Source organism: Oncorhynchus gorbuscha, linkage group LG24, assembly GCF_021184085.1.
Source record: "Oncorhynchus gorbuscha isolate QuinsamMale2020 ecotype Even-year linkage group LG24, OgorEven_v1.0, whole genome shotgun sequence".
Taxonomy (NCBI): Eukaryota; Metazoa; Chordata; class Actinopteri; order Salmoniformes; family Salmonidae; genus Oncorhynchus; species Oncorhynchus gorbuscha.
Genome location: NC_060196.1, coordinates 49981535 through 50001161, shown reverse-complemented (window position 1 = coordinate 50001161; position 19627 = coordinate 49981535). Strand labels below are relative to the sequence as shown.

The window sequence follows — 19627 nt, the reverse complement described above, 5'->3', positions numbered from 1 at the left end:
TAAAATAAAATAAAAAACATGAACGTTTGCAACCAGGAAATGACAGAGCAATTTCTGATTATTTTTATTTCACCTTTATTTAACCAGGTAGGCCAGTTGAGAACAAGTTCTAATTTACAACTGCGACATGGCCAAGATAAAGCAAAGCAGTGCGACAAAAACAACTACACAGAGCATATTGCACCTTTAAGTAACCGTTTGTCTTGTTATACTTTTTATTTTATGTTTTATAAAATATACAAAAAATACACATACAAACGACAACTTCATTCAAACATCAACTATATCACACCTGCCTTGATCCACTAGCACACACACCCATCTTCGATGCCCACATCACTTTCTGCTACATGGCCTGAAACTGCACCATTTTATTTCTCTCTGTAGCCCATACACTTTTAATACTTAAATAATAAATCATTAGATATTTCCATTGTATTAACGATGGTAGATTGATTGATTTCCAAGTTCCAAGCCATATCTTGAACTTTACAGACAGAGGGGTTAAAAGTAATTTGCTGTGTTTTGTAACCATACCAAACATAACATTTGAGACTAATTGGTATCCCGGAATTACGTTTACTATGGTATGTCTAGTCCATGAGATCAGGCTGCTAACACAGTTCATGAGATTGTAACGAGAATGTAAAATAATGCAACGTGGTATGTTTTACAAGCCACATCCCGCCTTCATTCTAGAATGAACCAATGGAAACACAGAAACATACGTGCACGGAAATAAAGGGGACAACGTGACCCTGCCTCTGTCCGTACACTTGCAGGGCTGGATTTTTTAAAATACAGAAACAGGCGTGCACGTAAATAGAGAGGGTAAAGTGACCCTGCCTTCGTTCGTACACACTTGCAGGGCTGCAGCGTTTGCACAAGCATATCTCGTGCTAGCCCAATTGCTAATTTAGCTAGCTGTAGGCCAGAGCTAGCATCCAACATTTGTTTTCCCCAAAAGTCGTCGACATGTCAGCTTTTTCAGAGGCAGCGTTGGAGAAGAAACTATTGGAGCTTAGCAACTCTCAACAAAGTGTTCAGACACTGTCACTTTGGCTTATCCATCATAGAAAACACTCGAAGACCATCGTCAACGTTTGGTTCAACGAATTGAAAAAAGGTAATGTTAGTTAGTTAGGTGAAGTATGTTCATCAATATTAACATGTATCTTTTATTTAGATATGACCGTGTAGTTAGCTAACATGTTAACGAACAATTGCGAAGGTTAGCTAGCTTGCAAGCTTTTTAGCTAACTACTGTTAGCTGAACAAGCAATGGTAGCAACTTAGCTAGCTAGATTACTAAACGTTGCAAGTAAACAAACACCAAATGTCGTCGGCTGCATCACAATCTACTAACCGTGTCATCAATTTATCTAATCTACATAACGTCAATTTGTCAACTACTGGCGGTTGGATACTTTACTTACCAGCTAACTTGTTTGTCAATTGTGTAGCTAGCTTACAGTAGTTGACTAATTAAGTGCAAATAAAGGCTTGCTAACAAGCTAGTGATCAAACTTAACGTTTAACGTTAGTTCTAGCGTTCGTTCTAGCTCCCCGGAAGGGTGCTTGGGGATAGTCGGTTAACAATCAACCTGCTAAGGTATTGCTGGAATGGACAACAAGACTGGCACGAGGCCCCAGTCAAGCAAGCCAGCGGCTAGCTAGGTACCTCGAGTCCTTTATGAAGTTGCAATTTAGTTACCTGCCTAGTTAATACAGTGCCTTCAGAAAGTATTCCCTTTGAATGATTCCACATCTTCTTGTTACAGCCTGAATCCCAAATAGATTGTAGCAAATGTATTACATTAAATTCAGAAATATCTGATTTCTCAAGTATTCACACCCCTGAGTCAGTATTTTGTAGAAGCACATTTGGCAGTGATTACAGCTTTGAGTCGTCTTGGGTATGAATCAGCTTTGCAGAATTGGATTTAATTTTCTCACGGTCTTCCTTGCATATTTACTCAAACTCTGAATTTAGATGGGGAGCGGTGGAGAAGGGCAATCTTTACACAGATTTGCGTTCAGGCCAAGGAGTGCAATTTGTCTCGGACAACAGAATCTTGTTTAAACTGTCATTATGGGTTATTTTGTATGTGTTTGATGGGTGAGAATAAAAATCAACTTTGAATTTGGGCTGTACGTCGAGGGATATGAATACTTTATAAATTCCCTATATCTCAAAGTTGGGTGATTGGAGTGATTGCTCTGATAGTGAATGAGAATGCAGTAACTATTAGCTCGCTACTCATTTGACACCTAAAACCAGGTAGTCTTGTTACAGGTAGAACCCCTCACATTGGCACTCCACTTCACTGTCATATTTCCTAGTATGTTCTACTTAACATAAGGGTGAACTAGGGTCAGTGTTGCTGCCCATAAAAATGTACATGTAAGTGGGTTATAGCTAGCCCAAGATGTTCTTAAGGAGTAATTGTAAGTCTCCTTAAGGTCCAAGGACCTGGTTATTTTCAGAGGTAGACTGGCTCTGGCAGTTAGTGCATTCAGAAAGTATTCAGACCTCTTCCCTTTTCTACATTTAGCTACTTTACAGCCTTACATGCTGACCACACCGCTCGAGTCACAAAGTAAATGTACACGTTATTCAGTCATTGCACCCACACTGCTCATGAGCGTCTGCGTAGCCAGGTGCGAAAATAGAATTTGGTTCTATTTGTGATGCTTGATGGGCTGCAAGTCCCATCTCTCCCATCTCATTGTTTTTTTAGGAGCATATGATGTGGGTGATTGAAAGTTGAACTGAGGTCCACACTCCAGTCGGTAGTGGTAATGCACCTTAAAGTTGGTTGGCAACAGCCATGGAGTCCGAAGAAGCATGAAGGAGGAGAGATTACTTGAAACCAATGTTTACCCTTTGAAATGTGGATTAATTGTCGGAGTGGAGGACCATGTGCATTTAAGAAAAATTAACAACACAATGTTTATATCCCAGGGCAAATTAGCTAGCTAGTTAAATTACCATAAGTGTTTAATGCTTTTTGACCTGTCCCGGAATTAATATAGCTGGTTCAGAGTTCGTTTTGATATTTCAACCTGCGTGTCCTGATCTCGTCTGGGTGGACAAAATCAACATGCGGTCGGTCTGGTCAGCTTGTTAATCTAAAATGTATTAAATACATTTCCCCCCTCAATCTACACACAATACTCCATAATGACAAAGCTTTATTAATTAAAACGGATACCTTATTTATGTGAGTATTCAGGCCTTTTTGCTTTGAGACTTGAAATTGAGCTCCGGTGCATCCTGTTTCCATTGATCATCCTTGATGTTTCTACAACTTGGGGTCCACCTGTGGCAAATTTAAATTGATTGGACATGATTTGGGAAGGCACACACCTGCCAATATAACGTCCCACAGTTGACAGTGCATGTCAGAGCAAAAACCAAGCCACAAGGTCGAAGGAATTGTCCGTAGAGATCCAAGACAGGATTGTGTTGAGTCACAGATCTGGGGAAGGGTACCAAAAATGTCTGCTGCATTGAAGGTCTCCAAGAACGCATGGGCCGCCATCCATCTTAAATGGTAGAAGTTTGGAACCACAAAGACTCTTCCTAGTGCTGGCCGCCTGGCAAAACTGAACAATCGGTGAAGGGCCTTGATTGGGGTGGTGACCAAGGACCCGATCGTCACACTGACAGAGTTCTCGAGTTCTCTGTGGAGATGGGAGAACATTCCAGAAGGACCAACAGCTCTGCAGCACTCTACCTATCAGGACTTTATCGTGAAGTGACCAGACGGAAGCCACTCCTCAGTATAACGCGCATGACAGCCCGCTTGCGTTTGACAAAAGGCACCTAAAGTACTCTGACCATGAGATGCAAGATGTTCTGGTCTGATGAAACCAAGATTGAACTCTTTGGCCTAAATGCCAAGTGTCACGTCTGTAGCAAACCTTGCACCATTACTACGGTGAAGCATGTTCGGGGCAGCATCATACTGTGGGGATGTTTTTCAGTGGCATGGACTGGGAGACTAGTCAAGATCGAGGCAAAGGTGAACGAAGCGAAGTACAGAGCTCCTTGATGAAAACCTGCTCTAGAGTGCTCAGGACCTCTGACTAGGGCAACGTTACACCTGTGCAGTGATGCTCCCCATCCAACCTGACAGTGCTTGAGAGGATCTGTCGAGAAGAATGGGAGAAACTCCACAAATGCATTGTGAAACCAAAGACTTGAGGCTATAATCGCTGCCAAGGTGCTTCAACAAGGTACTGAGTGAAGGGTCTGAATACTTATGTAAATGTGATGTTTCAGTTTATTTGTAATAAATTAGCAAAAAATGTCAACTTGTTTTTGTGGAAAAAGTTAAGGGGTCTGAATACTTGATGAATGCACTGTAATTACTCCATCTGAACGTGAATCGATTCTCAATTGCTTTACGGTTCTAGAAACATACTGTACAAATATAAACACAACGAAGTGTTGGTCCCATGTTTTATGAGCTGAAATGAAAGATCCCAGTAATGTTCTTATCCATAAGATTATTTCTCAAACTTTGCACAAATTTCTTTACATCCCTCTTAGTGAGCCTTTATCATTTTCCAAGATAATACATCCACGTGACAGGGATATCAAGATGCTGATTAAATGATATCATTACACAGGTGCATCTTGTACTGGGATAAAAGACCACTCTAAAATGTGCGGTTTTTGTCATACAATACAATGCACGCAATTGGCATGCTGACTGCAGGAATGTCCACAGGAGCTGTTGCCAGAGAACTGAAAGTACATTTCCCCACCATAAACTGACTCCAATGTCGTTTTGTATAATTTGGCAGGTAGTTTTGGTGTTTTTCAATGTGAAATCGTGTCAAAAGCGATATCAGGGAAGATTATCTGCGTGCTCGTCGTCCTCACCAGGGTCTTTGCCTGACTGCACTTTGGCGTCGTAATTGCTGTCAGTGGGCAAATGCTCACCTACCATGGCCACCGGCACGCTGAAGTGTGCTTTTCACGGTTTAATCTGTTTCAACTGTACATGGCAGATGGTATCGTGTGGGTGGGCACTTTGCTCATGTCAACATTGAACAGATTGCCCTGTGGTGTCGGTGGGGTTATGGAATGGGCAGGCTTAAGCTACAGACAACAATTGCATTTTATTGATGGCAATTTGATGAAATCCCGGGGCCCCTTGTCGTGCCATTCATCATCCTCCCCCTCATGTTTTGGCATGGTAATGCACGGCCCAATGTCGCAAGGATCTGTACACAATTCCTGGAAGCTGAATGTAATTTCTTCCATGGCCTGCATACTCACCAGACTTATCACCCATTGAGCATGTTTGGGATGCTCTAGATCGCCATGTGCGACAGCATTCAAGTTCCTGCCACAATATCCGGCAACTTTGCACAGCTATTGAAGAGGAGTGGGACAATGTTCCACATGCGACAATCAACAGCCTGATCAACTCTACAATGGAGATGCGTTACGCTGCATGAGGCAAATGGTTGTCACACCAGATACTAACTGGTTTTCTGTTCCACGCCCCCTACTTTACACATTTTGTAAGATATCTGTGACCAAGAGATGCATATCTGTAGTCTCAGTCATGTGAAATCCATAGATTAGAGCCTAATTAATGTTTTGCAATTGACTCATTACCTTCTATGAACTCCGTAAAATCTTTGAAATTGTTGCGTTTATTCAGTGCAAGTCCCTTTTTTGCTTTCATCACATCAAAATAATTGTACAAACTCATTGTTTTTAACCACCTTTATCGCGGTTGCAGCCAAATGCATTTTTCAGTTGCAGCATGTTTCTCACACGTGATCAGTGTGCTATTTAATCCCTCGGTTTTCCGTTAACACTCGCTGTGACATGGCTGTGTGGGAACACTAACCCTATGAAGGTGTGTATCAATCTAACTTTAGATTAAATTGTTATTTCTCGCTGATATGAAAGATAGGGAGGGTCCTTATGCTTCCAAAACCGTACCTCAGGCGCTGCACTTTAATGTTAAGACATTAACTAAACTCCCCTGTACAGAAGACCCCTTCATCCAATAACTTGTGGAATGGAATGGTGATCAAGTGGTAGGTTATAGCCTATATGCTTCATGCATCTGTTCAAAATGATTGCAAAGTCCCTCTTATGAAACGTTTTCCAAAAATGTATCTCTGCATCACATCACTGCACATGAGTGATGGGCTATATCTGAAATAAGTTGACTGGAATTAGCCTGCTTTGCCAAGGAATGTTCACAATAAAATTACACGGAAACACCAATGGAACTTTTATTTTTTTTAAAGGATTTCTTACACTACCACAAGGTCTCAATGATTACAACAGGTTCCCACAGGTATTCAATGACTGCCACATTCAGCTGTAGGGTGGCTAATTATTTTGGTCTTTTGCCATGTGAAATTGATGAGATGTTATGTAAAATGTGTTTGGGAAGAGGACAATCTGCATTGTGTATGACATTGCCTACTGATACTTGTAGCTGTCTCTCGTTTTAAAAGCCTACTGCCTAAATACAAATCTGAGCTTTTGTGGTATTTGATGCGGTCTGTTTTTTCTTTTGGTTAAAAGAACTCAATGATATCCCATTTGGGCCTCGGTATTTTGGGAGCTGCTCATACTTCTGTGGACTGGGAATAGCATCTGATGTCTTAGCATTGCCCTGCCTGTAGTCTACTCATGGTTAGTTGTGCTCTCATTTTTGTAGGTTTCTTTGTCATAACTTTCTTTTGTCATTTGTGTTTTGAATGAGTTCACTAACAATGTCACAGGGTTAGCTCTGGCTTCAAGTCTTTATGAATAGCTACAAAGTTTTTTGTGCTGTGTACTAGAGGTCGACCGATTATGATTTTTTTTTTTAACGCCGATACCGATTTTATTGGATGACCAAAAAAAAGCTGATACCGATTAATCGGCCGATTTTATTTGTAATGAGAATTACAACAATACTGAATGAACAATGAACAATTTAATTTTAACTTAATATAATACATAAATAAAATCAATTTATCCTCAAGTAAATAATGAAACATGTTCAATTTGGTTTAAATAATGCAAAAACAAAGTGTTGAAGAAAGTAAAAGTGCAATATGTGCCACGTAAGAAAGCTAAAGTTTCAGTTCCTTGCTCAGAACATGAGAACATATGAAAGCTGGTGGTTCCTTTTAACATGAGTCTTCAATATTCCCAGGTAATAAGTTTTAGGTTGTAGTTATAGGACTATTTCCCTCTATACCATTTGTATTTTATTAACCTTTGACTATTGGATGTTCTTATAGGCACTTTAGTATTGCCAGTGTAACAGTATAGCTTCCGTCCCTCTAGTTAGCGCGTGTTGACTAGCCAGCCATTACACTTCGGTTACACCGGCCTCATCTTGGTTGTTGATAGGCTTGAAGTCATAAACCAGGTACGGGCATGTCCAGCTTTTTGTTTACTTCGGTTGATCGCTCAGGGGGAGAAACCCTAAAGGCAGATCCACTTCCTACAATAGAGCTACATAACACCTGTTTGTCAACTGCATTATGATGTAAGGGCAATTGAATTTTGGCTTTAATATGCAGCGTCATACTGTTCTGCTGTTAGGTCTTAACCCAACACAGGCTGACTAACTGGGTTCTAAGTTAGTCATGTGTAGTCTGCCTGAGTCGTCCTCTCCCCTGTAACTATTCCACCGGTCCTTGCTCTAAATGACAATGTGTTCTGTCAACTTGCCTGGTAAAATAAGGGATAAAGGTATCCTGAGTTGAAACCCAGCAGGAGCATTTGACACTTGCCTCTGTTGCTTTGTGTAAGATCACTCTGCTTTGACTGTTTCCCACACTTGACTGTGATCTGTCTGCAGCCAAGGTATCCAGGAAGCTCACCTTCCTCTACCTTGCCAACGATGTCATCCAGAACAGCAAGAAGAAAGGACCCGAGTTCACCCAGGACTTTGCTCCTGTCATCGTTGATGCCTTCAAACACGTGTCCAGGTAAGAATCAAACCTGGCTCCAGCTGTTTTAGTTATTGTCGTGGTTGGCAGCAGGGTAGCCTAGTGGTTAGAGCGTTGGACTAGTAACCGGAAGGTTGCAAGTTCAAATCCCCGAGCTCACAAGGTACAAATCTGTCTTTCTGCCCCTGAACAGGCAGTTAACCCACTGTTCCTAGGCCGTCATTGAAAATAAGAATTTGTTCTTAACTGACTTGCCTAGTTAAATAAAGGTAAAATAAAAAAATTGTCACATGAGCCTTCTGATGGTAATTGGATGTGTGTGCAGGGATGGAGAGGATGGATGTAAGAAACAGCTGGGCCGGGTTCTGTCAATCTGGCAGGAGAGAGCGGTGTATGAGAACAACCTGCTGGACCAGCTCTCACACGTTCTGTGTAAGTACCCTCCTAACCAACGGAGACCTCGGGTGTGTTCATAGTCTTAAGTGTCTTCCTTGTCCTGGCCTCTTCCATGTACTCTGATCTGAACATGACTCCTTCTCATTTTCTACATTTTGTTACATTGCAGCCTTATTCTAAAATGGATTAAATATTATTTTCATGTCTATACACAATTTTTGCACTTTTTTAATTGATGTAATTAAAAAAAAAAATTAACAGATACCTTAGGTGTTCAGACCCTTTGCTATGAGACTTGAAATTGCGCTTAGGTGCGTCCTGTTTCCATTGATACTTGATGTTTCTACAACCTGATTGGAGCACCTGTGGTAAATTCAATTGATTGTACATTATTTGGAAAGGCACACACTTGTCTATATAACGTCCCACAGTTGACAAAGCATGTCAGAGCAAAAACCAAGCCATGAGGTCGAAGGAATTGTCCGTAGAGCTCCGACTGAAATGGCCGCCTCGCTTCGCGTTCCTAGGAAACTATGCAGTTTTTTGTTTTTTTTTACGTGTTATTTCTTACATTAGTACCCCAGGTCATCTTAGGTTTCATTACATACAGTCGAGAAGAACTACTGAATATAAGATCAGCGTCAACTCACCATCAGTACGACCAAGAATATGTTTTCCGCGACGCGGATCCTGTGTTCTGCCTTACAAACAGGACAACGGAATGGATCGCATGCAGCGACCCAAGGAAACGACTCCGAAAAAGAGGGAAACGCGGCGGTGTTCTGGTCAGACTCCGGAGACGGGCACATCGCGCACCACTTCCCAGCATTCTTCTTGCCAATGTCCAGTCTCTCGACAACAAGGTTGATGAAATCCGAGCAAGGGTGGCATTCCAGAGGGACATCAGAGACTGCAACGTTCTCTGCTTTACGGAAACATTGCTTACTGGGAAGACGCTATCCAGGGCGGTGCAGCCAACGGGTTTCTCCACGCATCGCGCCGACAGAAACAAACATCTCTCTGGTAAGAAGAGTGGCGGGGGCGTATGCCTCATGACTAACGGGACATGGTGTGATGAAGGAAACGTACAGGAACTCAAATCCTTCTGTTCACCTGATTTAGAATTCCTCACAATCAAATGTAGACCGCATTATCTTCCAAGAGAATTCTCTTCGATTATAATCACAGCCGTATATATCCCCCCCCCAAGCAGACACATCGATGGCTCTGAACGAACTTTATTTAACTCTTTGCAAACTGGAAACCATTTATCCAACTAAGCAATCAGTGGAGAAGGTCCTTCGTCAGGGAGGTGACCCAGTACCCGATCGGCAATCTGACAAGCTCTAGAGTTCCTCTGTGGAGATGGTTGTCCTTGTGGAAGTTTCTCCCATCTCTGCAGCACTCCACCCGTCAGACCCTTATGGTAGTGGCCAGATGGAAGAATCTCATCAGTAAAAGGCACATGACAGCCCGCTTGGATTTAGCCAAAAGCCACCTAAAGGACTCTCAGACCATGAGAAACAAGATTCTCTGGTCTGATGAAACCAAGATTGAACTCTTTGGCCTGAATGCCAAGTGTCATGTCTGGAGGAAACCTGGCATCAACCCTACAGTAAAGTGTGTTATTTGTGGCAGCAGCATGCTTTGGGGATGTTTTTCAGCGCGAGGGACTGGGAGACTAGTCAGGATCGAGAGAAAGCTGAACGGTGGAAAGTAGAGGGATCCTTAATGAGGGGCAGTGCCAAGTGGGGGTGGACCCCCCCCCCCCCCCCATTTTGACAGACGTGCATTGCGTTAACCAGCCTGATAATAGCTCACTTCCAATCTGGTTAATTTTTCTAAACTCTGAATAGAATAGGAATTGAGTTATAGGCCGACTCAGTCTGCCTCTAGCCTAGTTTTTGTTATTAAGCCCCAGTTCTCTTCAAGTAGTCAAGCACTAGGGCAGCCCACCTCTTCCAATGCATTGTGGAAAAGTGTGTCAAATTCTACTAGATGAAATAAGTAGAACATCCTGGCATTTTAAAACACTTGATTTTAGAAAATTCCCATTGTGTATGTATGTAATTTCTTATACTGGAAATGAGAAGTTCCTGCTAGTTGTTGATTTCGGCATGGCATCCCTGTATCTTATTGTTCAGCTGAAATGAGTGATGGAATTTATACTAGATTTTCAATGTTGTGTTCTGTTAGACTTTTTTATAGTGTACTCAATTGGCCTACTCGGACAGAAGTACGTGTATTCAGACATGGCCAGTGTCAAAGGATGTGACATAGTATTCATATCAGTATGTTGTCATCTTCACATGAGCGCTCACCCTGTATCAATGTTCCACAGTGGGAGAGAAGGCCAAGAAGAGGCCGTATGAGGAAATTCAACTGGATGACCAGGACATGGCCTCCCGGAGCTCCCCAGCAGAGCCCCCACAGGTACAGGCCAACCCAACACCTCACAGGGGGTGGCGTGGACTGTGTGAGGGGGGCTGTTTAATGGCTATGTTCATTCAACCGATCTGAGGTTCTTTCTGTCGTTGCATTTACCTCTTTGTATCCCACTTTATGATTTTTTTTTCTTCTTTTATCCGCATGGCTTTAAGAAGTTTCTTTGTTATTTTCTCGGATGTTTGGCCTGCTTTCTAACTGCAATGTGAGTCTGTCCCCATCTGTCATTTCTTCCTCACTCTCCCCCTTCCCTCTTTTTCTACCCCTCTCAGACGGCAGAGTTAATCCGGGCCCTGCAGGAACTGGAGAATTCCGCCACTGGGGACTCAGCGCTGTGTCAGCGGATCTCCTGCCTGCCTGCTGAGGTGCTGGACACGTCACTACTGCACAGGATCACAGGTGGGCCCTGGCATACACTTCTATCCCACACTCTTGCACCAGCTACAGTCAGCCCTGCGGAATGCTCCCGAGTGCCACTGGGGGTGTGGTTCTACTCCAGAGTGTGGCTTGGCCATTGCACTACTGCTGTGCTGACCCCTGCAAGTGCCCTAGTTGTTTTTGATGTTTCGGGGAACGTGTTAGTGTCTTCTGAAATCTACGACAGATATACACATAAACCATACTTAGTCAGTTCAACAGTTAAACAAACTGTATATTAGTTGTCCCTACAATTAGCAAGGTTCTCAATCACATACAGTACATTTGGAAAGTATTTAGGCCCCTTGACTTTTTCCACATTTTGTCACATTACAGCCTTATTCTAAAATTGACTAAATTGTTTCCCCCCATCAATCTCTCATCATGACAATGCAAAAACAGGTTTTTGGATGTTTTATAAATATCCCATTAGTATTCAGACCCTTTACTCAGTACTTTGTTGAAGCACCTTTGACAGCGATTACAGTCTTGAGTATGATTTTATTTTTTACCTTTATTTAACCAGGCAAGTCAGTTAAGAACAAATTCTTATTTTCAATGACTGCCTAGGAACAGTGGGTTAACTGCCTGTTCATGGGCAGAATGACAGATTTGTACCTCGGCTCGGGGGTTTGAAGTTGCAACCTTCTGGTTACTGCTACAAGCTTGTCACACCTGTATTTTGGGAGTTTCTCCCATTCTCCTCTGTAGAAACTCTCAAGCTCAGGTTGGATGGGGAGCGTTTCTGCACATCTCTTTTCAGGTCTCTCCAGAGATGTTCGATCGTGTTCAAGTCCGGGCTTTGACTGTGCCACTCGGTCATTCAGAGACGTGTCCCGAAGCCAATGCTGCATTGTCTTTGCTTAGGGTTGTTGTCCTGTTGGAAGGTGAACCTTTGACCCAGTCTGAGAACCTGCTCCAGAGTGCTCAGGACTTCATCAAGGATCTCAACTTTGCTCCGTTCATCTTTCCCTCGATCCTGACTAGTCTCCCAGTCCCTGCCGCTGAAAAACATCCCCATAGCATGATGCTGCCACCATGCTTCACCGTGGGGATGGTGCCAGGTTTCTTCCAGATGTGACGCTTGGCATTCAGGCCAAAGAGTTAAATCTTGGTTTCATCAGACCAGAGAATCTTGTTTCTCATGGTCTGAGAGTCCTTTAGGTTTTTATTTATTTTATTTTTATTTCACCTTTATTTAACCAGGTAGGCTAGTTGAGAACAAGTTCTCATTTGCAACTGCGACCTTTTGGCAAACTCCAAGTGGGCTGTCATGTGCCTTTTTTAGTGAAGAGTTGCTTCTGTCTGGCCAATATACCAAAGATGCTTGATGGGTGGAGTGCTGCAGAGATGGTTGTCTTTCTGGATGTTTCTCCCATCACCAGAGGAACTCTGGACCTCTGTCAGTGAACGTCTGGTTCTTAGTGACCTCCCTAACCAAGGCCCTTCTCCCCCGATTGCTCATTTTGGCTGGGAGGCCAGCTCTCGGAAGATTCTTGGTGGTTCTAAACTTCCATTTAAGAATGGAGGCCACTGTGTTCTTGGACCTTATATGCTGAATACATTTTTTTGGTACCCTTCCCCAGATCTGTGCCCTGGCACAATCCTGTCTCTGCACTCTACGGACAATTCCTTCTACCTCATGGCTTGGATTTTTTTATCTGGCATGAACTGTCAATTGGGGGACCTTTATATAGACAGGTGTGCCTTGCCAAATCATGTCCAATCAATTTAATTTACTACAGGTGGACTTCAATTTGGGTTGCAATTGGTCGGAAACTTTCTGTTAAATTTCCGGAAGCTTTTCTTGAAGTTTAGGGAATTTTGTTTTAATTAATCAGAAGTGGGATACACAAGGCAATTCTAGTTATTGTGGCTTATTTTTAGTTAAACTATCCCCAATTCAATGGAATTGCAACCCTCTGCATGCACAGTGCTCTCTTCCATCATGTACAGCTGATTCTCAAGATCTTGCACACTAATGAGATGCTATTGAGCCCACACTACACTCTGTGCCAAGGACTACATGCTTTCTGGTAAGTTTTGATTACAATACTGGGTGAGGTGAATATATTTTAAGACGAGATAAAAAATAAAAACTTGTAAATAGTAGCCTATAGCAAAGTGTTTAAATATTTTCTGCTGGTTAGTTTTTGCTACCATGTGGGTTAATTCACCTGTTTCCATACATGTTTAATTTGAAACCTCTATCTTACAAAGGAGTTGTTTAATCTAACTGCCTAACTATATATCTGTACATGGAATTGTATTTGTTTTTTTCTCATTTTCCCCCCTTATCTTTACAGGAAAATGCCACTGGCACGATCTGATGTGTGGAGACATTTCACTGCAGCTGATGTAGGAGGAAAAGCTATGAACATTTGCAAATTATTTGAAGAATGCAACAAAGACACAGAATCATCTGACCAAGTGCATAAAGTTCCCTCAGCGCTCACAACAAGCAACCTCTGGAAAAAGTCCCTCTACTTCTATTTGAGGTGAAAATGATGAATCAGACACTTTATCAATAGCAACAGCTTATGGTCCTCCTGGAATAATTTTTTTGTTTGTTTAACTCAATAGAGGTACGTAGTCAGAGAAATGCTGATGAATGTCTTGCTAAAGCTGTGTATGCAACTCACCTCTGCTCACAGGCAATGTGTATTGGAAGATATTTTTTCTCTCATCCTGTCTGATGTTCCGACTCTGCTTACAGATGTAAGAGAAATCTGAACTTCCCTGCCCACTTCAATGTTGGTCCAAGCAGAGAACTGCAGTTCTGAAATACATTTTAAAAAGTGTGAAGAATTCTGCCTGAAGCCTATACATGCCACAGTGTTCGTGTTGGACCCCAAGTGTGCTGGCATGAGCATCCTCCTGTCTGTTGCAGAGATCAACAATGCCTATGGTGTCATCACTACCATGTCTTGCCACCTTGGCCTGGATAAGGCCAAGGTTCTTGGCAGTCTGGCGAAGTACACTTCCAAGCAAGGACTTTGGGATAGAGATGCAATATGGCAGTCGTGCAAACATATCTCATCAGCCACCTGGTGGAAAGGACTTTGTGGATCTGAGGCTCTTTCCCCTGTTGCCTCTTATCATACTCTGAATCCCACCATCATCAGCCACCTCAGAGCGCAACTGGTCCTTGATTGGGAACACACCAAAGCACGCAACAGGCTGACCAATACAAGGGTTGAAAAATCGGTGGCCATCCAGGCAAATTTGAGGCTTTTTGAGCTTGACAATGAGCCACCCTCAAGGTTGGAAAGGGACATGAGGCCTCAGTTTGTTGAAGAGGTGGACATTGAGAAGGTCCAGGGCGAAGACATGGAAGACAACCAAAGCTTTTGTTTCTAAACTATCATTTTACAGATGTTAAAAATACTTTGGAGTTGCGATGGATCATTCAAAACGGTCTTTTATTCAGGGAAATAAATCATCCCATGTGAAGTCTACTCATTTAATTAAAGTTCAATTTGTAACAACTGTTTTTTTTTCTATTGGAAGGATTTAATCATTTGCAACGGTCCACTTCAGGTAAAATGTTTGTCTCCATATATGGTAAATATATCCAATGCAAAAAAAATCAACATTTTTAAATGGTATTAATATTAATTCCCATACTTTACCATGGAAAGTTACCACCTCTGGATATTCCCCAAAATGTGCAACCCTAACTCCAAGCTGTAGAAACATCTCAAGGATGATCAATGGGGTGGCAGGTAGCCTAGTGGTTAGAGCGTTGGATTACTAACCGAAAGGTTGCAATATCGAATCCCCGGGCTGAATAGGTACAAATCTGTCTTTCTGCCCCTGAACACTGTTCCTAGACCGTCATTGAAAATAATAATTGGTTCTTAACTGACTTTCCTAGTTAAATAAAGATACAATGGAAACAAGATGCACCTGAGGTAAATTGAGTCTCATAGCAAATGTCTCAATACTTATGTAATTAAGATATTTAAGTTTTATTTGTAATACATTTCTAAACCTGTTTTCACGTAGTCATTAAGGTGTGTAGATGAGGGGAAGAAAATATTTAATCCATTTTTAGAATAAAGCTTTAATGTAGCAAAATGAGGAAAAACGTTAAGTTCTTTGCCACAAATGACAAAGGGCTGTTAGGTTGGCGATGTAACAAAAGGCTCTTAAGTCCTCACCCGATTTACCTAAATGCTCATTACAACCACCCTGTCAGTGCTTGATATCGTTTGTCATCATTGGAGACACTCACTTGTCGCAATTAACCCATTCAGCTGAAGTGAAAGCGTTCTCTCATCCCTGTCTCAGATAAAGAGCAGGGCGAGCGCCTGTCCAGGCTGGTGGAGGAGGCTTGCTTGTTGCTGGCAGACTACAGCGGACGTTTAGCGGCAGAGGTCGATGACCGGCGGCAGCTCACACGCATGCTCACCCTGTTTCTACACAGCCAGAGGGATGGCCTGGCCCAGAACGAGCAGAAACTAGAAGTGCGTAAATCATCACCTTTATTTCACTACACTCTTGTCATTCTCCAGCTTCATTCGGTCTCTCTCACATGTTCTGTTTTTGTAGCAGGCTTTTTCCTCAGTTTGTGTCCTGTATCCCCTCAGCCTTTTGAATGTCTCCAATTGAATAGACTGTGGACTACTCACATTTTGCACAAGCAACACTTCTGAAGTATAATGATCTGTCCCTTATGGAGTAAAACTTTGATGGGAGAAATATTTTTATTTGGCCATGTCCAAACTTGAGATGCACGCTTAACTGGAACGGTCATGCTAATCCTGAATTGATGTCAGTGGGAGATTTGCACAACAGTTTGTTAGATGTTTACCTCAAGTTACGATTCAAGTCGTTATGCCTCCACTTTCCAGTGCTGTCATTCACATGATTAGTACAGGCTCACAATGCTTTAGCGAAGATGACATCTCTCACCCCATTACTTGCAGAACTACAATCTATTGCCATTGGTTTCTAATACACAGTGGAGGTAAAATGTGTGTTTTTGCAATTGCTGAATGCGTAACTGTCCAGCCTTTACCCACAGGAAGTCGGCAAGATCAAGTATTCTGGTCAATGTATCTGCAGTTCAACAAATCTCTTGTAATAAAGAAAAAAAAAAGAGAATAAAAATGAATCTGAGTGCTGTTATTTGCCTTTACTTGTGTGTATTGGTGGTGGTGGGTTGAATGACTCCAGTCCTATTTGATAGACCTTGAGTTATGGTATTAAATAATAAATGAAACTCTTAAGCATAACGCTCAACTTCACCTGTTATCGCATACACATGACATTTTTGTATATCCAAACCAAATACTTTACATTGAAAATAGCCATTGAGGTCATAGCTTCAACAAAGTAGACCAGAGAAATGGGATTGAATGCTGTTTAAAAGTTCTACTCAATGCACAAAGTAATGACAGATGGGCTCAAATGATATTTATTTTAAGTGTATTTAGGTGTGGTTAGTGTCAGGTTATAACACTCTTACTCATACTGGGGTAGTAAAAGTGTCTGAAATGGGCATGTTCAGCAGGTGTATATTGTGTTCATTGACCATTTATACTAGTCTTTGGTTTTCTCAATTTGAATTGTCAAGCCCCTAACTAAACCAGGCATGGGCCACTTGCCCTAGAGGGCTGTAGTAAGTGTAGGCTTTTGTTTCAGCCCAGCACTAACACACCAAATCAATAATACTGGGTCAACCCTAGACAATTTTCTTTAATCGGGTTTTAAGAGCCGGCCTGGAATAAAAAGCTGAATGCTGCAGCTCCCCAGGACTTGAGTTGCCTACCACCTTTCTCTAAACACATGTCTATTTGTGTCAGGACTATTGTCTATGGCTATTTTCTGACTTACCATGGCTGTTTACACTGGCAGCCCAATTCTGTTATTTTCCTCTAATTGGTCTTTTGACTAATCACAGCTCTTTCAGAGCTGATCTGATTGGTCAGAAGACCAAATAATTGAAAAATATCAGAATTGGGCTGCCTGTATAAGCAGTCATTGTTTGTGGGTAGTTTTACTCTTCCACTCTGAGGATGGGGGTTGACCTAGTTTTTACCCAGGTGTGTAGGGGAGTCATACACTTCAGTTAAGGGGTTGTTTTCAAACTGGGCCTTTGTTACAGGCCTTAACATATCCGTGACTTGCCTAGAAGGATGAATTTATCCCACACTACTAATAATTTGACTGATGTAATGCTCAATTTGCATATATTTGAATAGTTAGATGAGTTAAACTGACTTAAAAATAGTAAGGAGAAACACCTTGGTTTTTCGCTGTAGTAAATACATGACTGGATCAAACACTAGTTTCTGTCACTTCAAATTTAATGAAAGGATTTCATAGCTCACAACTAATGCCAGAATGGCTATAGGAAGGTTATTTCAGAAATATTTCCTTTTCCATAAAAGCTGTGATCCTGATGTGAGAGGTTGATGTAGGGAGGTGGTTTTCAGTTCAAGAAACAGTTCAAGAAACAATTCCTAACACAAACTAGTAATATAAAACCATGGAGAATGCACAGCACAGTTTTCACTCACTTATCTATACTTTAATGTTCTGTTTGCCACTTAAAGTAAATAGGACTTCACAATGAAACCAAAATGATTGAATGTCATCAGTTTACTCTGATGTGCCCAAATTACTTTGTAAACCCTCCCTTTCCCTAACCATTGTGCTAAAAGGTTGTGTCTAATAATTGAACAGTTTATCCCACTCGAAGTATGTTTTACAAAACATATCACATCACTCTTCATACCTACTCTTGTTTCAGGAGTACAAGCGCAAGCTGGCACGGGTGACCCAGGTACGGAAGGAGCTGCGTACTCGTCTCAGCAATCTACCAGACCTCTCTCTGCTCCCCAGTGTGACCAGTGGACATTTGCACCTGCCCTCATCTGGTGTCGAACTTTATGACCCCACAGCCTGACAGTTCACCTGTGCTTTTCACCCATGACTGACCACCCACCCTCTGATTGACATCTCTCACCATATCGTTTAACATCTGGACTTCATTGCACTACTTACTGTTTGACCTAGGCTCTCTCCTATCTTTCCCCATGTAGTCATGTTTATCATTGCTCCCTGATCGACACTGTCCATGCCTCTCTTACCAGTCATCATGTAACCCTCCCTCCTATTTGCCAATAATCTCTCATCTTTTCACAACGATAGATCATTCGTCTGATATATAATATATATAGAATTGATATATCCTATGCTTTCACATCTATTGCTATTTATTGAAAAGCATGACCCAGGTTTTCCATACATAATGAACTCTCTTTCTTCCCCTATTCTGTTCTTCCTCTGTATACATGGATACAGTGATTCCCTCTTGGCTTTTACTGACAGTCTTCCCATGATATTCCTTTTCTGTTTTCCCCTCTCTACCTTACCCCAACCTCCCGAAAATGGTCAGGAAGATATTGTTGTGATATTATTTTTGTATCGACAGGTATAGTGAATTTAGATAGCACCAGAAATTGTATACTGAAGTAGTCCCAATGAATACATCCCCTCTGTATGGTATCATTATAATCAGCTGCAGTATTTTATTACAAATGATTATCTTTGTGTTGTTTTATAACTGTTCTAAAGTATTCCCATTATGCGGACACAGCTCATGGGTTTTAGATATTGCTCTTGGGTGCTTCACTAATAGCAGGGATTGTTGCTGTTTAAGTTCTATATCAATGGCCTTAAAATAGTTAAGCATGTTCAGAGAGGTTCTCTTGCCCAGATTTAATTGCAAAATTAAATAGTTGGGAAATGTTAGGTTACTGTTAAAAGTAACAGGTTTGAATATGTTTCACTTGTTTTGAGAAAAGCTTTTGAGAAAACAGAAACATGCATTGTTCATTGTAAACATTGTTCTTGAAGCGGATAACCTATTTATTTATTTTTACCACATAGACAAAGTTGCATGTAAATACTAGGAACCATTTGGTTTTATCTTGTATGGTCGTTATGGGCTCTCCAAGACCTGCTAGTCATTCCAAAAAATCCTTGAGTCTCATTGCAGATGCAGCTTTATAGAAGTTGAAGGTCTCCATAATAGTTGAAGCCTTTCCCATTTTGGAACAAGTGAGTTGAGACATCAGTGTTGTGTGCTTGTTTACTGTATTATTTACTGCCCCTTGGCTTTAACCTCTAGTGAATGTTGTTCAGCCGCCTATGACAGCTATGCTCTTTAAAGAACTTGAAGGGCCCCACTGTTTGCAAAACCATACCTTATAACTTACTTGACTGATTTGAAAGTGTTCATTGAAACACATTGTTGTAACGCGTTCAGTTCTCAGAACCAAATAAACAGCAAAACAGAGGATAATCTATCAAGACTTGTTGTCATGTTTGTCTGCATCAATCCAGAATGATTTATTTTGGGGTGATTATTACCTGTAGTTTTAAAATGTGCATGTGTACTTGCAGTGACACATGACCTCTAAAA

General features: G+C 41.6%; 1 protein-coding gene across 2 annotated transcripts; it reads left to right on the top strand.

Annotated features, from left to right (window-relative positions):
- The first annotated feature begins 743 nt into the window (after positions 1 to 743).
- On the top strand, positions 744 to 19517 carry LOC124012543 (regulation of nuclear pre-mRNA domain-containing protein 1A-like). Of its 2 annotated transcripts, XM_046326289.1 has the most exons (7): positions 744 to 1126; positions 7842 to 7971; positions 8258 to 8364; positions 10670 to 10761; positions 11046 to 11172; positions 15484 to 15659; positions 17951 to 19517. In XM_046326289.1, exons 1-7 carry the CDS (start codon positions 976 to 978, stop codon positions 18104 to 18106), a joined length of 939 nt encoding a protein of 312 aa, XP_046182245.1. In that variant the 5' UTR covers positions 744 to 975; the 3' UTR covers positions 18107 to 19517. The 2 variants fall into 2 exon arrangements, with proteins under 2 accessions (XP_046182245.1, XP_046182244.1); XM_046326288.1 differs by lacking the exon at positions 17951 to 19517 and having other exon boundaries at positions 747 to 1126; positions 15484 to 16305.
- Positions 19518 to 19627: the final 110 nt, after the last annotated feature.